General features: G+C 45.4%; 1 protein-coding gene across 4 annotated transcripts in view; it reads left to right on the forward strand.

The window, feature by feature from the left end:
* The window catches only part of LOC147108548 (cas scaffolding protein family member 4-like), a 141,476-nt gene extending 123,553 nt beyond the window's left edge, over positions 1–17,923 (forward strand). For 3 of the 4 annotated variants that reach the window (XM_086005225.1, XM_086005224.1, XM_086005227.1), the window contains 2 exons: positions 12,567–12,641; positions 14,436–17,923. In XM_086005225.1, the coding sequence (XP_085861351.1) occupies positions 12,567–12,641; positions 14,436–14,876 (516 nt within the window). In that variant the 3' untranslated portion in view covers positions 14,877–17,923. Of the gene's footprint in view, positions 1–12,566; positions 12,642–13,753; positions 13,879–14,435 lie in introns of those variants that run through there. The other variant, XM_086005226.1, reaches the window with a different exon arrangement.
* Positions 17,924–20,925: the final 3,002 nt, after the last annotated feature.

The raw sequence follows: 20,925 nt of genomic DNA on the forward strand, positions 1-20,925 counted from the left end.
ACTCCCAGGGATCCACTTTAAATACTGACACACTCCCAGAGATCCACTTTAAATACTGACACACTTCCAGTGATCCATTTAAAATACTGACACACTCCCAGTGATCCAATTTAAACACTGACACACTCCCAGGGATCCACTTTAAATACTGACACACAGCTAGGGATCCACTTCAAACACCGTCAAACTCCTGGGGATCCACTTTAAATACCGACACACTCCCAGGGTCTACTTTAAATACTGACACACTCCCAGGGATCCACTTTCAGTACTGACACACTCCTGGGGATCCACTTTAAATACTGACACACTGCCAGTGATCCACTTTAAATACAGACACACGGCCAGGGGTCCTCCTTAAATACTGACACACTCCCAGGGATCCACTTTAAATACTGATGCACTTCCAGAGATCCACTTTAAATACTGACACACACCTGGGGATCCACTTTAAAAACTGACACACTCCCAGAGATCCACTTAAAATACTGACAAACTGTTGGGGATCCACTTTAAATAGTGACACACTGCCAGTGATCCAATTTAAACACTGACACACTCCCAGGGATCCAATTTAAACACTGACACACTCACAGGGATCCAATTTCAATACTGACACACTCTGGAGATCCACTTTAAATACTGACACACTCCCAGGCATCCACTTTAAATACTGACACACTCCCAGGGATCCACTTTAAATATTGACACACTCCCAGGGATCCACTTTAAATACTGACACACTCCCAGGGATCCACTTTAAATACTGACACACTCCCAGGGATCCACTTTAAATACTGACACACTCCCAGGGATCCATTTTAAATACTGACACACTTCCAGAGATCCACTTTAAATATTGACACACTCCCAGTGATCCACTTTAAATACTGACAGACTGCCAGGGACCCACTTTAAATATGGACACACTCCCAGAGATCCCCTTGAAATACTGGCACACTCACAGGGATGCAGTTTAAATACTGACAATCTCCCAAAGGTCCACTTGAAATACTGACACACTCACCGAGATTCACTTTAAATGCTGACACAATCACAGGGATCCACTTTAAATATGGACACACTCCCAGGGATCCACTTTAAATACTGACACAATCACAGGGATCCACTTTAAATACAGACACACTGCCAGGGATCCACTTTAATTACTGACATTCTCTCAGGGATCCAATTTAAATAACGACACACTCCCAGGAATCCACTTTAAATACAGACACACTCCCAGTGATCCACTTTAAATACAGACACACTCCCAGGAATCCACTTTAAATACAGACACACTCCCAGGAATCCACTTTAAATACAGACACACTCCCAGTGATCCACTTAAAATACTGACACACTCCAAGGGATCCACTTTAAATACTGACACACTCCCAGTGATCCACTTTAAATACTGACACACTGCCAGGAATCCACTTAAAATATTGACACACTCTCAGAGATCCACTTTAAATGCAGACACGCTCCCAGGGATCCACTTTAAATACTGACACACTCCTGGCGATCCACTTTAAATACTGACACACTGCCAGGGATCCAATTTCAATATTGACCCACTCCCAGGGATCCACTTTCAATACTGATGCATGGACCGGGATCCACTTTAAATACTGACAAACTCCCGGAGATCCACTTTAAATACTGACACACTCTCAGGGAACCAATTTAAACACTGACACACTCCCAGGCATCCACTTTAAATACTGACACTCCCAGGGATCCACTTCAAATACTGACACACTCCCAGTGATCCACTTTAAATACAGACACACTCCCAGTGATCCACTTTAATTACAGACACACTCCCAGGGATCCACTTTAAATACTGATACATTCCCAGTGAAGCATTTAAAATACTGACACACTCCCAGTGATCCACTTTAAATACAGACACACGCCCAGTGATCCAATTTAAAGACTGACACACTCCCAGGGATCCACTTTAAATACTGACACACTCCCAGGGATCCATTTTAAATACTGACACATTCCCAGTGATCCATTTAAAATACTGACACACTCCCAGGGATCCATTTTCAGTACTGACACACTCCTGGGGATCCACTTTAAATACTGACACACTGCCAGTGATCCACTTTAAATACTGACACACGGCCAGGGGTCCTCCTTAAATACTGACACACTCCCAGGGATCCACTTTAAATACTGATGCACTTCCAGAGATCCACTTTAAATACTGACACACACCTGGGGATCCACTTTAAAAACTGACAAACTGTTGGGGATCCACTTTAAATAGTGACACACTGCCAAGGATCCACTATAAAATACTCACACCCAGGGATCCACTTTAAATACTGACACACTCCCAGGGATCCAATTTCAATACTGACACACTCCCAGGGATCCACTTTAAATACTGACACACTTCCATGGATCCACTTTAAATACTGACACTCCCAGAGATCCACTTTAAATACTGATGCACTGCCAAGGATCCACTATCAATACTGACACACTCCCTGGGATCCAATTTCACTACTGACACACTCCCAGGGATCCACTTTCAGTACTGACAAACTCCCAGAGATCCAATTGAAATACTGACACGCTCCCAGTAATCCACTTTAAATACTGACACACTCCCAGGGATCCATTTTAAATACTGACACATTCCCAGTGATCCATTTAAAATATTGACACACTCCCAGGGATCCATTTAAAATACTGGCACACTCCCAGGGATCCAATTTCAATATTGACCCACTCCCAGGGATCCACTTCAAACAATGACACCCCCCAGAGATCCACTTCAAACACTGACAAAATCCTGGGGATCCACTTTAAATATTGACACACTCCCAGGGATCCACTTTAAATACTGACATACTCCCAGGGATCCACTTTAAATACTTACACACTCTCAGGGAACCAATTTAAATACTGACACACTCCCAGTGATCCACTTTAAATACTGACGCACCGACAGGGATCCACTTTAAATACTGACAAACTCCTAGGGATCCACTTTAAATACTGACACACTCCCAGGGATCCACTTTAAATACTGACACACTCCCAGTGATCCACTTTAAATACTGACACACTGCCAGGACTCCACTTAAAATATTGACACACTCTCAGAGATCCACTTTAAATGCGGACACGCTCCCAGGGATCCACTTTAAATACTGACACACTCCCAGGGATCCACTTTAAATACTGACACACTCCTGGCGATCCACTTTAAATACTGACACACTGCCAGGGATCCAATTTCAATATTGACCCACTCCCAGGGATCCACTTTCAATACTGATGCATGGACCGGGATCCACTTTAAATACTGACAAACTCCCGGAGATCCACTTTAAATACTGACACACTCTCAGGGAACCAATTTAAACACTGACACACTCCCAGGCATCCACTTTAAATACAGACACACGCCCAGTGATCCAATTGAAAGACTGACACACTCCCAGGGATCCACTTTAAATACTGACACACTGCCAGTGATCCACTGTAGATACTGACACACTCCCAGTGATCCACTTTAAATACTGACACACTCCCAGGGATCCACTTTAAATACTGACACATTCCCAGTGATCCATTTAAAATACAGACACTCCCAGGGATCCACTTTAAATACTGACACACTCCCAGAGATCCACTTTAAATACTGACACACTTCCAGTGATCCATTTAAAATACTGACACACTCCCAGTGATCCAATTTAAACACTGACACACTCCCAGGGATCCACTTTAAATACTGACACACAGCTAGGGATCCACTTCAAACACCGTCAAACTCCTGGGGATCCACTTTAAATACCGACACACTCCCAGGGTCTACTTTAAATACTGACACACTCCCAGGGATCCACTTTCAGTACTGACACACTCCTGGGGATCCACTTTAAATACTGACACACTGCCAGTGATCCACTTTAAATACAGACACACGGCCAGGGGTCCTCCTTAAATACTGACACACTCCCAGGGATCCACTTTAAATACTGATGCACTTCCAGAGATCCACTTTAAATACTGACACACACCTGGGGATCCACTTTAAAAACTGACACACTCCCAGAGATCCACTTAAAATACTGACAAACTGTTGGGGATCCACTTTAAATAGTGACACACTGCCAGTGATCCAATTTAAACACTGACACACTCCCAGGGATCCAATTTAAACACTGACACACTCACAGGGATCCAATTTCAATACTGACACACTCCTGGAGATCCACTTTAAATACTGACACACTCCCAGGCATCCACTTTAAATACTGACACACTCCCAGGGATCCACTTTAAATATTGACACACTCCCAGGGATCCACTTTAAATACTGACACACTCCCAGGGATCCACTTTAAATACTGACACACTCCCAGGGATCCACTTTAAATACTGACACACTCCCAGGGATCCATTTTAAATACTGACACACTTCCAGAGATCCACTTTAAATATTGACACACTCCCAGTGATCCACTTTAAATACTGACAGACTGCCAGGGACCCACTTTAAATATGGACACACTCCCAGAGATCCCCTTGAAATACTGGCACACTCACAGGGATGCAGTTTAAATACTGACAATCTCCCAAAGGTCCACTTGAAATACTGACACACTCACCGAGATTCACTTTAAATGCTGACACAATCACAGGGATCCACTTTAAATATGGACACACTCCCAGGGATCCACTTTAAATACTGACACAATCACAGGGATCCACTTTAAATACAGACACACTGCCAGGGATCCACTTTAATTACTGACATGCTCTCAGGGATCCAATTTAAATAATGACACACTCCCAGGAATCCACTTTAAATACAGACACACTCCCAGTGATCCACTTTAAATACAGACACACTCCCAGGAATCCACTTTAAATACAGACACACTCCCAGGAATCCACTTTAAATACAGACACACTCCCAGTGATCCACTTAAAATACTGACACACTCCAAGGGATCCACTTTAAATACTGACACACTCCCAGTGATCCACTTTAAATACTGACACACTGCCAGGAATCCACTTAAAATATTGACACACTCTCAGAGATCCACTTTAAATGCAGACACGCTCCCAGGGATCCACTTTAAATACTGACACACTCCTGGCGATCCACTTTAAATACTGACACACTGCCAGGGATCCAATTTCAATATTGACCCACTCCCAGGGATCCACTTTCAATACTGATGCATGGACCGGGATCCACTTTAAATACTGACAAACTCCCGGAGATCCACTTTAAATACTGACACACTCTCAGGGAACCAATTTAAACACTGACACACTCCCAGGCATCCACTTTAAATACTGACACTCCCAGGGATCCACTTCAAATACTGACACACTCCCAGTGATCCACTTTAAATACAGACACACTCCCAGTGATCCACTTTAATTACAGACACACTCCCAGGGATCCACTTTAAATACTGATACATTCCCAGTGAAGCATTTAAAATACTGACACACTCCCAGTGATCCACTTTAAATACAGACACACGCCCAGTGATCCAATTTAAAGACTGACACACTCCCAGGGATCCACTTTAAATACTGACACACTCCCAGGGATCCATTTTAAATACTGACACATTCCCAGTGATCCATTTAAAATACTGACACACTCCCAGGGATCCATTTTCAGTACTGACACACTCCTGGGGATCCACTTTAAATACTGACACACTGCCAGTGATCCACTTTAAATACTGACACACGGCCAGGGGTCCTCCTTAAATACTGACACACTCCCAGGGATCCACTTTAAATACTGATGCACTTCCAGAGATCCACTTTAAATACTGACACACACCTGGGGATCCACTTTAAAAACTGACAAACTGTTGGGGATCCACTTTAAATAGTGACACACTGCCAAGGATCCACTATAAAATACTCACACCCAGGGATCCACTTTAAATACTGACACACTCCCAGGGATCCAATTTCAATACTGACACACTCCCAGGGATCCACTTTAAATACTGACACACTTCCATGGATCCACTTTAAATACTGACACTCCCAGAGATCCACTTTAAATACTGATGCACTGCCAAGGATCCACTATCAATACTGACACACTCCCTGGGATCCAATTTCAATACTGACACACTCCCAGGGATCCACTTTCAGTACTGACAAACTCCCAGAGATCCAATTGAAATACTGACACGCTCCCAGTAATCCACTTTAAATACTGACACACTCCCAGGGATCCATTTTAAATACTGACACATTCCCAGTGATCCATTTAAAATATTGACACACTCCCAGGGATCCATTTAAAATACTGGCACACTCCCAGGGATCCAATTTCAATATTGACCCACTCCCAGGGATCCACTTCAAACAATGACACCCCCCAGAGATCCACTTCAAACACTGACAAAATCCTGGGGATCCACTTTAAATATTGACACACTCCCAGGGATCCACTTTAAATACTGACATACTCCCAGGGATCCACTTTAAATACTTACACACTCTCAGGGAACCAATTTAAATACTGACACACTCCCAGTGATCCACTTTAAATACTGACGCACCGACAGGGATCCACTTTAAATACTGACACACTGCCAGGACTCCACTTAAAATATTGACACACTCTCAGAGATCCACTTTAAATGCGGACACGCTCCCAGGGATCCACTTTAAATACTGACACACTCCTGGCGATCCACTTTAAATACTGACACACTGCCAGGGATCCAATTTCAATATTGACCCACTCCCAGGGATCCACTTTCAATACTGATGCATGGACCGGGATCCACTTTAAATACTGACAAACTCCCGGAGATCCACTTTAAATACTGACACACTCTCAGGGAACCAATTTAAACACTGACACACTCCCAGGCATCCACTTTAAATACTGACACTCCCAGGGATCCACTTCAAATACTGACACACTCCCAGTGATCCACTTTAAATACAGACACACTCCCAGTGATCCACTTTAATTACAGACACACTCCCAGGGATCCACTTTAAATACTGATACATTCCCAGTGAAGCATTTAAAATACTGACACACTCCCAGTGATCCACTTTAAATACAGACACACGCCCAGTGATCCAATTTAAAGACTGACACACTCCCAGGGATCCACTTTAAATACTGACACACTGCCAGTGATCCACTGTAGATACTGACACACTCCCAGTGATCCACTTTAAATACTGACACACTCCCAGGGATCCACTTTAAATACTGACACATTCCCAGTGATCCATTTAAAATACAGACACTCCCAGGGATCCACTTTAAATACTGACACACTCCCAGAGATCCACTTTAAATACTGACACACTTCCAGTGATCCATTTAAAATACTGACACACTCCCAGTGATCCAATTTAAACACTGACACACTCCCAGGGATCCACTTTAAATACTGACACACAGCTAGGGATCCACTTCAAACACCGTCAAACTCCTGGGGATCCACTTTAAATACCGACACACTCCCAGGGTCTACTTTAAATACTGACACACTCCCAGGGATCCACTTTCAGTACTGACACACTCCTGGGGATCCACTTTAAATACTGACACACTGCCAGTGATCCACTTTAAATACAGACACACGGCCAGGGGTCCTCCTTAAATACTGACACACTCCCAGGGATCCACTTTAAATACTGATGCACTTCCAGAGATCCACTTTAAATACTGACACACACCTGGGGATCCACTTTAAAAACTGACACACTCCCAGAGATCCACTTAAAATACTGACAAACTGTTGGGGATCCACTTTAAATAGTGACACACTGCCAGTGATCCAATTTAAACACTGACACACTCCCAGGGATCCAATTTAAACACTGACACACTCACAGGGATCCAATTTCAATACTGACACACTCCTGGAGATCCACTTTAAATACTGACACACTCCCAGGCATCCACTTTAAATACTGACACACTCCCAGGGATCCACTTTAAATATTGACACACTCCCAGGGATCCACTTTAAATACTGACACACTCCCAGGGATCCACTTTAAATACTGACACACTCCCAGGGATCCATTTTAAATACTGACACACTTCCAGAGATCCACTTTAAATATTGACACACTCCCAGTGATCCACTTTAAATACTGACAGACTGCCAGGGACCCACTTTAAATATGGACACACTCCCAGAGATCCCCTTGAAATACTGGCACACTCACAGGGATGCAGTTTAAATACTGACAATCTCCCAAAGGTCCACTTGAAATACTGACACACTCACCGAGATTCACTTTAAATGCTGACACAATCACAGGGATCCACTTTAAATATGGACACACTCCCAGGGATCCACTTTAAATACTGACACAATCACAGGGATCCACTTTAAATACAGACACACTGCCAGGGATCCACTTTAATTACTGACATGCTCTCAGGGATCCAATTTAAATAACGACACACTCCCAGGAATCCACTTTAAATACAGACACACTCCCAGTGATCCACTTTAAATACAGACACACTCCCAGGAATCCACTTTAAATACAGACACACTCCCAGGAATCCACTTTAAATACAGACACACTCCCAGTGATCCACTTAAAATACTGACACACTCCCAGTGATCCACTTAAAATATAGACACACTCCCAGGGATCCACTTAAAATACTGACACACTCCCAGGGATCCATTTAAAATACTGACACTCTCAGAGATCACCATTAAATACTGACACACTCCCAGTGATCCACTTTAAATACTGACACGCTCCCAGGGATCCACTTTAAATACTGACACACTCCCAGGGATCCACTTTAAATACTGACACACTCCCAGGGATCCACTTTAAATACTGACACACTCCCAGGGATCCACTTTAAATACTGACACACTCCCAGGGATCCACTTTAAATACTGCCACACTCCCAGGGATCCATTTTAAATACTGACACATTTCCAGAGATCCACTTTAAATATTGACACACTCCCAGTGATCCACTTTAAATACTGACACACTGCCAGGGACCCACTTTAAATACCAACACACTCCCCGGTATCCCCTATAAATACTGACACACTCCCAGGGATCCACTTTAAATACTGACACACTGCCAGTGATCCAATTTCAATATTGACACACTTCCAGAGATTCACTTTAAATATTGACACACTCCCAGGGATCCACTTTAAATACTGACACATTCACAGGGATCCATTTTAAATACCGACACATTCACAGGGATCCACTTTAAATACCGACACACTGCCAGGGATCCACTTTAAATACTGGCACACTCCCAGGGATCCATTAAAAATACTGACACACTCCCAGAGATCCATTTAAAATACTGACACACTGCCAGGGACCCACTTTAAATACCAACACACTCCCAGGTATCCCCTATAAATACTGACACACTCCCAGGGATCCACTTTAAATACTGACACACTACCAGAGATTCACTTTAAATATTGACACACTCCTAGGGATCCACTTTAAATACTGACACACTCCCAGTGATCCACTTAAAATACTGACACACTCCCAGGGATCCACTTTAAATACCAACACACTCCCAGGTATCCAGTTTAAATACTGACACACTCCCAGAGATCCACTTTAAATACTGACACTCTCCCAGTGATCCACTTTAAATAGTGATGCCGGACAGGGATCCGCTTTAAATACTGACACACTCCCAGTGATCCACTTTAAATACTGAGACACTCCCAGGGATCCACTTTAAATACTGACACACTCCCAGGGATCCACTTTAAATACTGATACACTCCCACGGTCCACTTTCAATACTGACACACTCCCATGTGATCCAATTTCAATACTGACAGACTGCCAGAGATTCACTTTAAATACTGACACATTCACAGGGATCCATTTTAAATACTGACACACTCCCAGGGTCCACTTTAAATACTGACACACTGTCAGGGATCCAGTATAAATACTGACACACTCCCAGTGATCCACTTTAAATACTGACACACTCCCAGGGATCCACTTTAAATACTGATATACTCCCAGGGATCCACTTTAAATACAGATACACTCCCATGTGATCCACTTTAAATACTGACACTCTCCCAGGGATCCAATTTCAATGCTGACACACTGCCAGAGATTCACTTTAAATATTGACACACTCCCAGTGATCCACTTTAAATACTGACACACTCCTGGGGATCCACTTTAAATACTGACACACTGTCAAGGATCCACTATAAATACTGACACATTCACAGGGATCCATTTTAAATACTGACACATTGCCAGGGATCCACTTTAAATAATGACACACTGCCAGGGATCCACTTTAAATACTGACACACTGCCAGGGATCCACTTTAAATATTGACACACTCCCAGTGATCCACTTTAAATACTGACACACTCCTGGGGATCCACTTTAAATACTGACACACTGTCAGGGATCCACTATAAATACTGACACATTCACAGGGGTCCATTTTAAATACTGACACACTCCCAGGGTCCACTTTAAATACTGACACACTCCCAGTGATCCACTTTAAATACTGACACACTCCCAGTGATCCACTTTAAATACTGACGCACTGTCAGGGATCCAGTATAAATACTGACACACTCCCAGTGATCCACTTTAAATACTGACACACTCCCAGTGATCCACTTTAAACACTGACACACTCCTGGGGATCCACTTTAAATACTGACACACTGTCAGGGATCCACTATAAATACTGACACATTCACAGGGGTCCATTTTAAATACTGACACACTCCCAGGGTCCACTTTAAATACTGACACACTCCCAGTGATCCACTTTAAATACTGACACACTCCCAGTGATCCACTTTAAATACTGACGCACTGTCAGGGATCCAGTATAAATACTGACACACTCCCAGTGATCCACTTTAAATACTGACACACTCCCAGTGATCCACTTTAAACACTGACACACTCCCAGTGATCCACTTTAAATACTGACACACTCCCAGGGTCCACTCTAAACACTGACACACTCCCAGGGATCCACTTTAAATACTGATATACTCCCAGGGATCCACTTTAAATACAGATACACTCCCAAGGTCCACTTTAAATACTGACACACTCCTGGGGATCCACTTTAAATACTGACACACTCCCAGGGTCCACTTTAAATACTGACACACTCCCAGGGATCCAATTTCAATACTGGCACACTCCCAGTGATCCACTTTAAATATTGACACACTCCTGGGGATCCACTTTAAATACTGACACACTCCCAGGGATCCAATTTCAATACTGGCACACTTCCAGAGATTCACTTTAAATATTGACACACTCCCAGAGATCCACTCTAAATACTGACACGCTCCCAGGGATCCACTTTAAATACTTGCACACTGCCAGGGATCCACTTCAAACACCGACAAACTCCTGGGGATCCACTTTGAATACTGACACACTCCCAGGACGCCCCTGTTCCAACTTTCAAGAATCAGAGCTCTGTGACAGAATTTATTAGTATACCGCCCTGAAATAACGTGCTAGCAACGTTGGGGAAGATATGGAAATCCAATGATGCTGAAGACTCGCTGGGATCTCTTTGCAGACTCCTGAAAGTCTGGAAATCCCAGTTTGGAATCCTATGGTGTAGGGAGTATCTTAAACACGGGACCCGTCTACTGTCGTCACTACAGTGCAAGCCGCTCACAGTGGACTTGCTTGTACACTGATAATCCACTGTAATTGTCTGCCTGGTAAATCCCTTGTATTTTGAAAGTACATTTGAGATGTCATGTTTGTGAGAAATCAGCAATTACAAATGTAAATCCAGGCGAATCGTTAACATTTGTAAGGCTGGAGAAGCGACGCACGCACTCCGAGGGGCCAGAGTAAGATTGATGCTTCACCCCAATCAGAATGGGAGTGTGCGCGCTTTTTTGTGAGGTAGCTGAAGTATAATTTCTTTTATTATATATATCTATTCTTGGTATGTGGGCTTTGTTGGCAACGGCAGCAGCTCGGTCCCGTGGGTGCCGGATAGCACAAAGTTTTCTGTATATCTATTCTTGGTATGTGGGCTTTGCTGGCAAGGCCAGCATTTATTGCCCATCCCTAATTGCCCTTGAGAAGGTGGTGGTGAGCTGCCTTCTTGAACCGCTGCAGTCCGTGTGGTGAAGGTACTTCCACAGTGCTGTTAGATAGGGAATTCCAGAACCCAGTGACGATGAAGGAACAGCTGATATATTTCCAAGTCAGGCTGGTGTGTGATTTGGAGGTGGTGGTGTTCCCATGCGCCTGCTGCCCTTGTCTTTCTAGGTGGTAGAGGTGGCAGGTTTGGGAGGTGCTGTCGAAGAAGCAGCATACAGACATGGGTGGACTCAGGAAGCAGTGATCCTATCAGCAGCATCTGCAATGCAGCTGCTCACTCAGCCAACTTAAAAATCATTGCAGCCTGTCCCCACTCGCGCTGCAGCCGGGAGCTGCCTGAGCAGGCCACAGGCTGTAACAGCACCAAGAGCAACATTCTCATCATGATCTCACTGATGTTTCCCTGCAGAGGAAAGAGGAATTCGAAAAGCAGGAGAAGGAAAAGGAGAGCTTCAAGCAGAAAAAGCTCCTGTTAGAACGACAGGTACCTGTTCTGCTGTTACTGGGATTATCTAAAGTGTGTTTTTCTTGAGCTAAATTTGCACTTTTATTGATTTTGAAAAATTATTAAGCCAGTCGTACTTCAAAGGTTTTTCAGTAAAATATTTTATGGCCACACCAGGCAGTGGGACTGTATTTTCCTTTTTGTTTCAGTACTATAAGGCTAGCCCAAGGGACGCAGACTTGGATGTTTATGGTGGACAACTGGTTTAGACATTCGCCAGATCTGCCTGGACCACCTCCGGGTCCTGCCCTCCTCTGCCAAAACTGCTCACTACTCCAGGATCGTGCTGGATTGCAAAGATAACCCCGGTTTCTCTTCTCCGCTACCAATCCTCCTCTTAAACCCCTCTCCCCTGCCTCCCCCACCCTCACCTTCAACAATAAGTGTGAGGAGCTCATGGACATCTTTGTCACTAAGATTGAGCCCATCAGTTCAGCTGCCTCTGCTGCTTCCCTCCCCTAGCCCACCGAGCCAAATTTCCCCTAAGCAATGCTCCCTGTAATTTTTTCTGGTGCGCAGGCTCTTTAACTGGCTGCGCGGCCCATTCACTTTTTCGTCCACTTTTTCCATTGTAAAGCTGGTGAGCGGCCTGCGCAGGAATTCCAGAACACTGCGCGGCCGCGCGACTTAGTGGGATCGTGGCCCCTCAGGTTTCTCCCTTCTGTAGCCCTGAACTCACATCTTTCTCCAGTTTACATACATTGTATTACAAAGTATTTACAGCACAGAAATAGGCCATTCAACCCAACTAGTCCATGCCGGTGTTTATGCTCCACACGAGCCTCCTCCCACTCCATCAACATAACCCTCTATTCCTTTCTCCCTCATGTGATTATCTAGCTTCCCCTTAAATGCATCGATGCTATTCGCCTCACTGCTCCTTGTGGTAGTGATTTCCACATTCTAACCACTCTCTGGGTGAAGAAGTTTCTCCTGAATTCCCTGTTGGATTTATTGGTGACTTTCTATTCGTATTCCCTTTTATCATCCTCTCCTTTATTGTCTATGCACTTAGTGTGTGCCTTTTTCTTTAGTTTCAATTGTACCCTTATGTCTTTATTCATCCATGGTGTTTCGTTATTGACTGGTAGCACTTTCACCTCTGAATCAGAAGGTTGTGGGTTCAAGTCCTACTCCAGAGATGTGAGCAGAAAATCCAGGCTGAAAGTGCCTGTGCAGTACTGAGGGAGTGCTGCACTGCCGGAGGTGCCGTCTTTTGGATGAGATGTTAAACCGAGGCCCCCATCTGCCCTCTCAGGTGAACGTAAAAGATCCCACGGCCCTATTCAAAGAAGAGCAGGAGAGTTACCCCGGTGTCCTAGCCAATATTTATCCCTCAATCAACATCACTAAAACAGATTATCTGGTCATTTATTTCATTGCTGTTGGTGGGATCTTGCTGTGCACATATTGGCTGTTGCGTTGGATACATTGCAAGAAAGACTTGCATTTATATAGCGCCTTTCACAACCACCGGATGTCTCAAAGTACTTTACAGTCAATGAAGTACTTTTGAAGTGGAGTCACTTTTGGAATGTGGGACACGCGCAGCCGATCTGCGCGCAGCAAACTCCCACAAACAGCAAAGTGATAATGACCAAATAATGTTTTTTTGTTATGTTGGTTGAGGGATAAATATTGGCCAGGACGCCGGGGATAACTACCCTGCTCTTCTTTGAGTGACTATACTTCAAAGAGTTGTCTGTAAAGTGCTTTGGGACGTCCTGGGGTCGTCTTTCTTTCTTTGTTAACTCTTGTTTTGCTCTTGTACAGATGACGGAAGGTAAGATTCGAACATCGGGCAACAGCAGCGTTAAAGTGAGTCCGAAGGAGATCCAGACCCCGGCCGCTGGCTCCGAACAGTGCCAGATCTACTTCAACACCCTGCACAAGGCCATCGTGTCGTTCACCGACAGCATCAACGGGAACCAGCCGGCCGACGTGTTGATCAAGCACAGCAAGGTGGTGATAATGGTCGGCCAGAAACTGGTGGACGTGCTGTGCCGGGAGACCGGGCCGAAGAACATTCACAAAGAGGTGCTGAGCGGGAGCAACCAGTTCTGCGGCCGAATGAAAAAGGTTGCCATAGCTACCAAGAATGCGGTGATGCAGCCGAGCCCGACGGCCGATCGGGAGATGAAGGAGCAGGTGGCCGAGCTCTGCCACCAGGCCGAGCAACTCAGGCTCCTGCTCCAACAGGCCGCTGCCTCATAAAGGGGCCGAAAACTGGGGGGTGGGGTTGGGGGAGGAAAGAGATTTTTTAAAAAACGTATCTTTGCAGTGGCCTTAGATAATTTGTTTTTATCTCGTGCCATTTGATTGCTGCCAGTTTTTATTTTTTGAGACGGTGAGGCAAGATCAAGGTGTAAAAAAATAAACGTGGCTGTGCCCGTTACCCAGCAACACGATGACCTCAGAGAGAAGCCAAAAGTTGGATTTCCAACCAATTAGCTCTTTGGTTCTGTGCAGTGGTGTGAAAGGAAATTATCGCGTTGTTCCATTTAGCCAAATAGTAAAATAGCCAGCAATTATTAAAGAGGGTGGCTATTGTGCAAGAGGTGCTTCAATACTGGTGCGTCTCCTTCATACATCTGGTTTATCACAAACCTGCAACATCATAGTGTGGTGGAACCACCAGAGGATTACGGACAATTGTATATAATTCCTTTTACAGCAATGTAGTACAGCTGGGGGCTGCACCTTTAATGTATCTGTTAACTGTACTAGGGCTTCTTTCCTGTACTCCGCGTGATGACATCATGCCATCCGTCACGTGATCTCTCAACGGCGGGAAGAACGTGATGATGTCATGACATCAGAGCTCGGAACCTGCTAGCAGTTGAGCTCGGAACCTGCTAGCAGTTTCCAGAGAGGCTTTCAAGCAGACCAGACCTATTTGCATTGTATCCTACTCCTGTACAGCTTCGTTTGTTCATTAAATTTTATTGTTTTTGATTTTCTGAGTCGATCTCAATTCTTCGGCTAGGAACCCCAGTTCCTACATTGGTGACCCCGACGTGATTCAAACACGCAGCCTTCTGATTATGCCATCGGGGCAGTACAGGAGCAGTGGGTCGACAGCACATGGCAACCACTGGCTTTCTTCAGCTGCCAATTGCGGAAGAACGAACGCAAGTATAGTACTTTTGATAGGGAGTTGTTGGCATTGTTTCTGGCCATCCGCCATTTTCGCTTCCTACTGGAAGGACGCCCATTCACGGCTTTTGTAGACCACAAGCCACTTACTTTTGCGATGGCCAAGACAGCGGAACCATGGTCGGCACGGCAACGACGTCATCTTACGTACATATCTGAATTTACAACCGACATACAACATGTCTCGGGCAAAGACAACCTGGTGGCGGATTGTCTCTCCCGCGCCCAGCTCCACGCAGTACACCTGGGAGTCGACTATGTTGGTTTGGCAAAAGAACAGAAGGCAGACCCTGAAGTGCAGGCATACCGGACCGCACCTTCCAGCTTACAAGTGGCTGATGTCAGTTTCCAGGCCGCAGGGACCATAGTCCTGTGTGTCATCTCGATGGGCGTCCCACGTCCAATCGTTCCAGTCGAATGGCATAGGAGAATTTTCGACACTATCCACGGGTTGTCACACCCTGGCATGAGAGCGTCACAATGACTCATGGCCAAGAAATTCGTCTGGAAGGGCATGCATCTCGACGTCCGTGACTGGACCAATACCTGCGTGAGTTGCCAGAAGTCCAAGATACAACATGTCGCCACTTTTCCGGTTCCGGAGCGTCGATTCGACAATGTGCACGTGGACCTGGTTGGTCCTCTCCCTTCCTCTCGCGGGTACACTCACCTCCTCACCGTGGTAGACTGCACCACCAGGTGGCCAGAGGCAATTCCTTTGGTTGCCACCACAGCGGCAGACGTCTCCAGAGCCTTCATCTCGTCGTGGGTAGCTCGGTTCGGGGTACCGGCTGACATCTCCTCTGACCGGGGGCCTCAATTTACCTCTGAGCTTTGGAACGCCGTAGCTCAAGGTTTGGGCACCAAGCTTCATTGTACCACCGCCTACCATCCACAGGTGAACAGTCTGTGTGAAAGATTCCACAGGTCCCTTAAAGCCGCACTGCGTGCTGGTCTCCGTGGGCCTAGTTGGGTGGACAGGCTCCCTTGGGTGCTGCTAGGTCTTCGCACGGCGCCTAAGGACGACCTGCATTCTTCTTCAGCAGAGCTGGTTTACGGCCAGCCACTCAGAGTGCCTGGCGATTTTCTTCTTCCTCCTCACACAGAACCCTGGTCCCCAGCTCAGCAGCTCGTCAGCCACCAGGAAGCGGCTAGGAATTTCATCCCAGTGCCTACGTCGCATCATGACCTGCAGCGCTCCTATGTCCCGGTGGATCTTAAGAGCGCAGACTACGTGTTCATTCGGCAGGATGCTCGCAAAATCCCGCTCAAACCGCCTTACACAGGTCCGTTCCGCATCATCTCGTCAGGTGACAAGTCCTTCAGTCGACGTCAGCGGTAAGCCTGACCACATCTCCATCGACCGGTTGAAACCGACGCATCTGGATCTGAACGAACCAGTCGTCACCGCTCAGCCGCCACGGCGTGGTCGTCCACCATCGACTGCCGGTCCAGTACAGCCACAGTCATCCGCCGAGTCGCCAGTGCCCGCTTCACCGGGTCGACCACAGCCGGCCTAATCTTCTCCTCCGCCTGCGGCGTCATCCCAACCACAGCCAACGGCCAGTTCGTCTTCTAGCACTCCGTTCCAGCTGCCGGGGTAGCGCAGTCGGTCGGACAGACTCGTCAGACCCCCTTCTCGCCTTACCTTCTCTGTTAAAAGCAATTCTGGGGGGGGGGGCGCATGTGGCGGAACCACCAGAGGATTACGGACAATTGTATATAATTCCTTTTACAGCAATGTAGTACAGCTGGGGGCTGCATCTTTAATGTATCTGTTAACTGTACTAGGGCTTCTTTCCTGTACTCCGCGTGATGACGTCATGCCGTCCGTCACGTGATGACGTCAGAGCTCGGAACCTTCTAGCAGTAGAGCTCAGAACCTTCTAGCGGTTGAGCTCGGAACCTGCTAGCGGTTGAGCTCGGAACCTGCTAGCGGTTGAGCTCGGAACCTGCTAGCGGTTGAGCTCGGAACCTGCTAGCGGTTGAGCTCGGAACCTGCTAGCAGTTTCCAGAGAGGCTTTCAAGCAGACCAGACCTATTTGCATTGTATCCTACAGCTTCCTGTACAGCTTCGTTTGTTCATTAAATTTTATTGATTTTGATTTTCTGAGTCGATCTCAATTCTTCAGCTAGGAACCCCAGTTCCTACATTAGTTTAAATTATTCCCCCTTTCCCGCACCAACAGCAGTGTCTTAGTTTGAACTGTTTCACAGTTTTTTATAACCTGAGATTGGCTAAAAAGGAATAGCTTCATCAAGGTTTAAAACCAACACTCTATTCAGCAAGCGCCAGCCTTTGGCCACAGAAGTCTGCCTACACCAGTTGCCTAATTGATACTGTATGCCGATTTTTAAGGCAATATCTTAAAATTATAGCTGCAAACTGGTATGAAATATAGAGCAAAGGAACATCTTTGAATATTCATATCATGTCATTACCCCCTCCAGAAGACGGGTTTGAGAAGTGCTCAGCTGATGTTTGCAGTGTTTCTATCGATCTGTAACTCCATGGTAGCCCAGTGCTCCTGTCTATTTGTGGAGTGATCTCCTCGTTAAGAGCTAAGTTTTCCCTTCCTGTACTGGAGTTGAAAAATAAATGGGTTTGGCAAATGACATTTGCTTGAGATGGATATCTCCCCCTCCCCTCCAATGTGACGTGCTACAGGTAGTAGGTGGGCCAACAACAGGGCTTGGAAAGGTAGAGAGCTATACTCACATTGACAACCCATGAACAGATGGCACTGTTAGAGTGTGGTGCTTTCCCCGAACAATGGCCATCTACAGCACCCCTTTCATGTGCAACACCTGTGATGGCCACAAGAGTGCGTGAGTGAGCACTCAGGCTGTCCCAGTGGGGTTGAAATTTGTGTGTTTTAAAATTTACCACTTTTCTGCTCACGGCATAGAAGCACAGCTCAGTGCATTTTGTGCCCATTTTCTCCCTTGCATAGGTGAGCAGACGGTCTGGCGCTTGGTGCTTGACATCACATGCCTGCATTTGATGGTTTCCTGGTTAAAATAGGAAATGACCATTTGTTTTGGTAAATATCTATGACTGTACATATTGGATTTTGTATTATATACATTAGATCTAGGCAAGGTTCTGATTAGTCTGGATCCAGGCTAGGCTGAATGACTGAGGGGGAGTTCCAGCCAAGTAGCTCACTGACCATCAGAGTAAGTCAGGAAACCCGAGGGTAACAAACAGAAAAGAAAATGTTACCTGTTGGTGCCTTAGCACACCTGAGCAGGGGGTGGGGGGAGAATAGAGAGAAAGAAATCGGCAAAGGTTCATGTTCCTAATCGCCATCCAGTGACTCCAGCTGGAAAGTGCCCATGTGTGTACCTAGGGTAAAAACATCAGCTGTGATGCATATCACTGTTGAATATCCTGCTGACACTCCCTATCTAGGTTCCCATAAAGAATGGGCACTTGGGAACTGCACCACCATCTTGATCCCACTTCTCAGGAGAGAGGGGGAGGGGGAGCTGGGAAGAAAAACAAAGAGTTCATGTTTAGCAGGAATAGTGACCATTAATGTGCCTTGTACCAAATCATTCCCACATCATTCATTATTATCTAACCATCCAATGGGATGATTCAACAGTGACTCCCATAGTGCCAGGTTAAGATACGAGCTGGACGCAGCTCACTGTCTGTGGATTTCACAGATGCTCTTGTTATCTCCCTTCTCACTAAAAGCTTCCAAACAACATTGGAGGCTAGATCTCAATCAGTGGGTGAAGGGCTTCAAATTGAAGGCAGACTGCAAGATACTGTTTAAAAAAAAATTACAGCTTACTGCATAAAAATCCAAGGAATGAGATTCCAAGAGGGAATAAGGTACTTCATTAAATGATTCCTGGTCTACATTCAAGGAGATATTTCACATCTTTCCAGATAAATATATTCCACTGAGGAAAAAGGGGAGTAAAAGAAGACAGCCATCCGTGGCTTAGTAAAGTAATAAATGATAGCATCCGACTGAAAACAAGGGCATATAAAGTAGCCAAATCTAGTGGGAGGATAGAAGATTGGGAAGCATTTAAAAGCCAGCAAACAATAACTAAAAGATTAATTAAGAAAGGGAAGATAAGATTATGAAAGTAAACTAGCAAAAAATATAAAAACAGATAGCAAGAGTTTCTACAGCTATATAAAAAGAAAAAGGGTGGCTAAAGTGAATGTTGGTCCCTTAGAGGATGGGACCGGGAAACTAGTGGTGGGGAACATGGAGATGGCAAAGACGCTGAACAAATATTTTGTATCAGTCTTTACAGTAGAAGACACTAAAAATATCCCAACACTGGACAAACAGGGGGCAATGGGGGGGGGGGGGGGGGGGGGGGGGAAGGAGCTAAACACAATTAAAATCACTAAAGAGATGGTACTCAGTAAAATAATGGGACTTAAGGCGGATAAATCCCCCGGACCTGATGGCCTACATCCTAGGGTCTTGAGAGAAGTGGCAGTAGGGATTGTGGATGCATTGGTGATTATTTTCCAAAACTCCCTGGACTCAGGAAAGGTCCCGGCAGATTGGAAAACTGCTAATGTAACACCCTTATTTAAGAAGGGAAGTAGACAAAAAGCTGGAAACTATAGACCAGTTAGCCTAACATCTGTGGTTGGCAAAATGTTGGAGTCCATTATTAAGGAAACAGTAACAGAGCATTTGGATAAACATAATTTAATAGGACAGAGTCAGCATGGTTTTATGAAGGGGAAGTCATGTTTGACAAATTTGCTCGAATTCTTTGAGGACGTAACATACAGGGTGGATAAAGGGGAACCAGTGGATGTAGTGTATTTGGACTTCCAAAAGGCATTTGACAAGGTTCCACACAAAAGATTACTGATCAAGATTAAAAAAAATCACAGGATTGGGGGTAATATACTGGCATGGGTGGAAGATTGGCTGTCTAACAGAAAACAAAGAGTTGGGATAAATGGTTCGTTCTCGGGCTGGCAATCCGTAACTAGTGGTGTTCCGCAGGTGTCAGTGCTGGGACCCCAACTCTTTACAATCTATATTAACAATTTGGAGGAAGGGACCGAGTGCAACATATCCAAGTTTGCCGACGATACAAAGATGGGAGGGAA

This window comes from Somniosus microcephalus, chromosome 13 (genome assembly GCF_052327205.1).
Source record: "Somniosus microcephalus isolate GS21.2 chromosome 13, FLI_Smic_1.0, whole genome shotgun sequence".
Classification (NCBI taxonomy): Eukaryota; Metazoa; Chordata; class Chondrichthyes; order Squaliformes; family Somniosidae; genus Somniosus; species Somniosus microcephalus.